At 42.8% G+C, this 7081-nt stretch overlaps 1 protein-coding gene across 1 annotated transcript in view; it reads left to right on the top strand.

The window, feature by feature from the left end:
• Positions 1 to 6925: 6925 nt before the first annotated feature.
• The window catches only part of CCER1 (coiled-coil glutamate-rich protein 1), a 1350-nt gene continuing 1194 nt past the window's right edge, over positions 6926 to 7081 (top strand). Inside the window, exon 1 of the mRNA XM_010832067.1 lies at positions 6926 to 7079. Within this exon, the coding sequence (XP_010830369.1) occupies positions 6926 to 7079 (154 nt within the window). The remainder of the gene's footprint in view (positions 7080 to 7081) is intronic.

The raw sequence follows: 7081 nt of genomic DNA, 5'->3' as shown, positions 1-7081 counted from the left end.
CTGGTGCACTGGGATGACCCTGGGGGATGGGATGGGGAGGAGGTGGGAGGGGGGTTCTGGATGGGGAACATGTACACCCGTGGCAGATCCATATCAATGTTTGGCAGAAACCACAATATTGTAATTAGCCTTCAATTAAAATAAATTAATTAATTAAAAAAAAGAAAAGAAAAGCCATGTGATGACATAACGAAAAGTCGTCCATCTACAATCCAGGAAGTAAGCTCTCACTAGGAATAAAATCAGCTGACACCTTGATCTTGGATATGCTATCCTCCAAAACTAGGAGAAATAAAATTGTTTTATTTAAGCCACTCAGTCTATGGTATTATGGTAGCCCAAACAGACTAACATAGGTGTCAAGCTCAGTGTTATCTTTTTGTATGCCACAGTGACTTCCAAATGGTCAAAGGCCTTTGAGTCACATTTGAGTAAACACTTCTAGGGTCTAGAGTAGGCTTCCAGATACCCAGCCTCCAGAAGTTCAGCAGAAAGATGGACTGAGATGCTTTGGACCAGGAGGGTAAAGAAAGACTCCCAGCAGGCAGGGCTGACTTACTCATTTTAGGAACTTAGCATGTGCTTTTCAATAAAAAGAAAACACATGATTATAATAATAATAGTAAACAGGCAATAAAGAATCCAGCCTGGAACATATTAGTGTTTATAGCAACATGGTATAAACTATAACGTTCACTTTTTAATGCAGGAAATGGTCCATAAATTCATAATGCCCTGCACACACAAGCTACTGATGATCTCAGATCTCCCCACAAATGACACAGAAAACCCCTCTGTTCTCACAGTCTTCTCAACACACCATGACTACAAAATCATGAGTGGGGTGTAGGAAGTTGTAGTTAAAGGAAAGAAAGAGGGAAGAGAGATAGAGAGAGAAAGAAAGAATGAAAAGAAAAGGAAAGAATGAAAAGGAAAGAAAGAAAAAGAAAGACTGGAAAGAAGGAAGAAAGAAAGAAAAGGAAATATTGGGATAAAAAGAGTATCATTATGCAAAAGCTATGGGGTCAGTTGACATTCTCATGGGCATTATGACTGCCTACTCACAAGGCTGCTTTACAGATGTAATTCATCATCAACTCTATAAGGACAAAGTAAGAACTATAACCCTGAAAATATGCAATTTTCGCACCACCTGATGTGAAGAGCTGACTCATTGGAAAAGACCCTGATGCTGGGAAAGATTGAGGGCAGGAGGAGAAGGGGATGACAGAGGATGAGATGGTTGGATGCCATCACAGACTCGATGGACATGGGTTTGGGTGGACTCCAGAAGTTGGTGATGGACAGGGAAGCCTGGTGTGCTGCGGTTCATGGGGTCGCAAAGAGTCGGACACGACTGAGCAACTGAAGTGAACTGAACTGATGATGGCATTCCTTTAAAATGTATCCTATTTAAATGACCACCTTAAACACCTCACATTCTTAATTGAAAGCTCTGATCTAAAATTGATCCCTGATTAAACACAATCTTTTTTATAGCAAAAGTTTTTCTTTATGAATATGCTATACACATTTCTTTTTCTCTAAATATTACAGGTTCTTTTCCAAGGGGGAGGACATTGCATTTTATTGCCCCATATTATAGTGTACTTTAAAACTACTTATAAGCAAACATCTCCATATTGAAATTCCTAAGTAATTCTCACTGAATACACATATTTCTCAGATAATAGGACTACAATATATTTTGCTAATCCTCTGAAAACCTTGAGTTGTTGTAGGGTTAGTAATATTTTCAAAAGGCAATAGCAAATACCTACACAGACTACTATTATAAATGTAAAATTCATATCCCTACTTCTCTTTAAATCTGTAACACTGTCTTTGTAGTTATTACAAACTTTCCCTTCATAATTTACTTAAATGAGAATCGTAAATGGAAAATATCAAGTGGTATTCCCTGATGCACAAGGTGCCTTATTTACTTGCAAACATCACAACTTTCCAAATTGTGGACAGAAAGCAATGAGTAATTTTGAATCTCTTTTTTCTCACTTTCAAAAAGTCAGAAAGGCTTAATACTTTGCATTTAGTCTCTGTAACCACTAGATGGCGACTACATTTTAAATTACATGAATATCTTCAGGGTGGAAAAAGGCAAATTTTTGAGAGTGCATAAAAGGAGTTATGTTTACATTATTTTATGTATATCATAGCAACACTGGGGCTTCCCTGGTGGCTCAGAGGTTAAAGCGTCTGCCTGGAATTCAGGAGACCCGGGTTCAATCCCTGGGTCAGGAAGATCCCCTGGAAAAGGAAATGGCAACCCACTCCAGTACTCTTGCCTGGAGAATCTCATAGACAGAGGAGCCTGGTAGGCTACAGTCCACCGGGTCGCAAAGAGTCGGACACGACTGAGCGACTTCACTTTCACTTTCATAGCAACACATTGATTACAAAGATAAATCTGAAATATGCTTTGTATTTCATTTCTCTGACCAAATATATCAGGTATATACCACTTTTCTCTGAAGAATTTTATTTACCAGTTTAACTAGCAGAGCTGAGCTTTTCAAACTCCAGTCAAAAAAAAAATGCTAATCTAATAAATATACCCGATTCTACCACTCCAGGAAAACAAAAAGGATAATTAATATTGGCAACCTGGAGTAACTTGATATATGTGATAAAATATTTTTTATAAAGTGTCTAATTTCAGTTTCTTTGGTATAAGGACTTTTACTGCCTGAATCTTGAGTTTCTACTGCCATCCAGTGTTAGAATTCATTCTTTTCAAGTCACCCAAATGCACAATCAAGACTGCAGTGTTTTAAACTTAACATAACGCTCTGAATAACATAAAACATAGCAAAACTAATGCTGTTACATGGCACTCATCAGAATTTCAAAATGCAGCAATATCATGAAAATCTCCCAAGTTGTAACTAGTTACTACAAAGGACCTATTTGACTGCCTTTACTTGAAACATGTGCAGGCAGACTAAGGTGATCCCCAGTGATTTCCTGCCTGTTGGAATTTGTGCCTTTGTGTCAACCTCTCTTCTTGAGCGCTGGTAGGACCTGGGCCTTGCTTCTAGCCAAGAGGAAATGACAAAGGTCAGGGATGTCACAAAAGTCAAGCCCCATGATTATGACACACACAGATATGTGTCTCTGTGTGTTCACCGTGCTAGGAAGCACGGACGAGAGGCTCTTGGCTAGCAGGAGGGGGTGAGTGGCCACGTTGAGGAAGCCCATGACCGGGATCTGCAGGCTGCCTCTAACCACTGGTGTCCTCGCCAACCTGCAGTTAGCCTTCAAATTTGAGGACTTCCTCAGCCAACATGAAAGCTAAAGTTTAGGGCCCTCAGTTAAACAGCCACAAGGAAATAAATTCTGCCAATAACATGAATGATCTTGAGAGCAGATTTTCCCAAATTGAGTTCCAGGATGAGAGCACAGCCAAATGCTTCTATCATAGCCCCAGGGAGATCCTGAGCAGAAAACACAGCTAAGTTGTTCCTGGATCCCAACATTTGGAAATGCTGAGAAAACAAATGTATGTACACGTTGTTTTAAGTATGGATGACTAAGTTTGTGGGAATTTTTAATGTAGCAATCTAGATGGATACAATGTATAAAAATATGGTGCGTTGGATTTTAATGTTGAATCAAAGTATGTCCTTTTGCAGTATTTGAAGAATATGGGTCAATTTTAAAAGTCTTTAAAATTTCTTAATTGCATATCTGATGGTGGTGCTTAACAATCTCTGGTTCCAATTCTCTTGGGTATTACCAGTATGAACAGTCAGTATTATAATGTAAATCTACTGAAAAAAATAAAAATCATAAAAGGTAATTTGCTGTTTTTCTTAAAAAAAGTAAGACAATTCTGCATTAATGTTTTTAAGTAGGGAGGATAGGTCTGAAAGATATATATCTCACCATGAAAAAAGTGTATTAAAGTCAGTATTACTTATATAAAGTTCACATCAACTGAATAAAAAAATGCCCTTAATTATCCTTGAGGTAATCTTTTTTTAAAGAAAGAAATGGATAGGAATATCACTAATCAACATGCTCAATTTCTAGAGATCTCAATTAAAACTCAATATCATATATCATATATGTTCTTAGAAAAATAAATCTGGAACGGCACAGTTCCAAGTTCAGCAGATCAGGGGGTGAGTCACCACCCAGTGTGTGAGTCTCTGTTCAAAAATGGACACTGGAGGCTTAAAATGTCAGCATTCTGCCCTGGGACTCAAGCAGACTTGTCTCCTCAGCAAACCACAGAGCAAATGAACTTGAATGATGTCTGTGGAGTCTATAAGTCCCATGTCAAAGGGTGGAGTGCTGATCCAAGAACCCCTGTACTATTCTCAATTTTCAACCAGGAAAGTATAATGACCTTTGCAAGCATCAAGGCTTCGCCACATTTTGCTTCTCTGTCATTTAATGGAAGCCTGTATGGACTCAGTTCCCACTGGGCAGTGTTCCATTTTGCACAATTCCACTGAGCACAGGAAGGTAATAAAAGAATATACTCGATAGTTTTCTATAGGGTCAAAGCTGGTGGCACTTTCCTGCTATTTCTCAAAAGTGGGACAAGAAAAAGGACATAAGGATGGGGATATCTAGTCTATTTTTGCTTCCGGCATAAGGTTAGTTATCTCTATATGTGCTGTATCAATTTCTTGACAAGTTCTAAAACATGTAAGTATGATAATGATGCTAGTTCCTAGTTACTAAGTGCCCACAGAGTACCTGTGTTATGTGCTTTAATCGATACTTAATCCTTAACATAACTCTATGCAACAGGCACTATAACTATACTCAATGGTATGGGTAAGGAACTGGAGGCTTCCAGAAGTTAATAATTGCTGAGCTGAAGTTGAAGTACCTCTATTTTTTATTTTTGTTGTTTAGTTGCTAAGTCATATCCGACTCTTTGTGACCCCATGGACTGTAGCCCGCCAGGCTTCTCTGTCCATGTGATTTCCCAGGCAAGAATACTGGAATGGGTTGCCATTTTCTTCTCCAGGAGATCTTCCCAACACAGGGATCCAGCCCCAGTCTTCCTCATTGGCAGGCAGATTCTTCACTGAGCCTCCAGGGAAGCCACTGTTTTTTTTTTTAGCCCTTATTTTTTAGAGAAATTTTAGATTCACAGCAAAATGAGAAGGTACACAGATTCCTCATATATTCTCCCCCCATTATAAACATCCTCCACCAGAGTGGTTTATTTATTAATAATGAACCTACAGTGACACATCATTACCAACAAAAGTCCATAGTTTTTATTAGAGGTCATTAGGGCTCCTCTTGACATTACACCTTCTACAGATTTGGATAAACCTAGACTTTCCAGATGGCCCTAGTGGTAAAGAGTCCACCTGCCAACACAGAGGACGCAGGAGACACAGGTTCTATCCCTCGGCTGGGAAGATACTCTGGAGGACAGCATAGCAACCTACTCCAGTATTCTTGCCTGGAGAACTCCATGGACAGAGGAGACTGGCAGGCTATGGTCCATAGCGTCACAAAGAGTCTAACAGGACTGAAGGGAATCATTCAGGGTAGGCTCTTGTCTATTTAAACTGAAGCCTATATTCTTAACTGTAATATTACAGAGGCTCCCAAGGTACCATGGTGCCTGGTTAACAAAAAGACAAAAGGAAAAACAATTGGCACTGTAGCATTCTTACAAACAAACCCATGGTAAACATCCTGGTAATGTTTAATCAAAGCACATTTACATGATATACTACAATTAGTGCAGTGCTTGACCATACAGATTCCCTGTACTCTTCATCACAGTCCTGTTTAAGGTGTTTGGGCACTGCAGTAACCTCACTAAGAATTTGGGCTCTGAGGTCAAACACGTTTAAACACTAGCCCTTAAATTCACTGACCTCACAAGCTCGGGTAAATTAACGTCTTAGCTTACTAACCTAGGAAATGTGGTAACCATGCCTACTTCACAGAGCAGGTGTGGGACTTGTGTGCCACGAGCCCACCTGCACAGAAAGCACAAGCAATAAACGTTTGCCATCTTGTTTTATGCATGATGAAACAGAGCTCCAGGAGTTAGAGCAGTGGCCACAAAGTAAGGCGTGGCACCCTGTTTCCGACTCCAGGGGCTTTCTCTTTACCCCTTCCATCACCCCAAAGGCATAGGATATTGTTTTTCAACAGACAAGTTTCTCCCCAACCCCTGCCTCTGGGTTCGGCTGAAGGTGCATCTTCTCTAACTCAGCACCTCAAGATGGTAGGAGAGGGCAAAGGAAAAACGGCCTCAGGCGGTTCCTAACGTGGGCTGCACAAACCCAGCCTCCGCCCTCCCTCCCGCAAAAACTACGTCACAAGCCCCCTGCGAATGTTCACTGGGCACCTGTTCCGGCTGGAACCCCACCTCCACGCCCGGGGAGAACGACCTCAACCCCAATTGGCTGTCTCCCGGGGCGACCAAGGATGCGGTGGGCACGCGGGGCCCCTGGCCGGTATTTAAAGGCTGCCGCGGCCCACGCCACCCCAGTCCGGCCCGGACGGCGACGGTGAAGCACCTGGGTTGAGAGGGAGCAGGAAGGTAACGGCGCGACCCCTGCCTCCCCCCGGCCCCAGCCCGCGCATCCACTGAGGCGGGTGTGAGTGGGACCCGGGAGCGGGTCTCACCGCGCGTTGCCCACCAACACCTTCCTCACCCACCATCCTTACCCAGCCCCAGTCCCACGCAACCCGCCTTGGCGAGACAACTCGGGTGCGAAGGATCAGAGATAACGCGGAGAGCGACTGAGCGAGCAGAAAGGCGGGGATCCTTCTGGAGACAAAGGCGTGATCCCAGCGGCGGGCACGTGGTGCTGGGCAGAGAGAGAAACGAGGCCCTTGAGACCGTCAGATCTGTCCAAACGCGACGATAGCTCCTAGGGCGCTACCGTGTCGACCTCTCGGAGCACCCTGAATCATGACCCAGACCCTCGACACAAAAGAGGATCCTCTTAACCTGGGCGGCGGCTGGGCATCCTCTGCCCCGTTACGCACCTGGTCGTTTGGCCCCCGAAGGCGCAGGGGCGCTCCCGTTTACAGGCGGCGGCCTCGCTACGGCCCCAAGGCCGAATAC

This window comes from Bison bison, unplaced genomic scaffold, assembly GCF_000754665.1.
Source record: "Bison bison bison isolate TAMUID 2011002044 unplaced genomic scaffold, Bison_UMD1.0 scf7180017864535, whole genome shotgun sequence".
Classification (NCBI taxonomy): Eukaryota; Metazoa; Chordata; class Mammalia; order Artiodactyla; family Bovidae; genus Bison; species Bison bison.
Note: the sequence above shows the minus strand (reverse complement) of the source record. Positions and strands in the feature narration are given on the sequence as shown.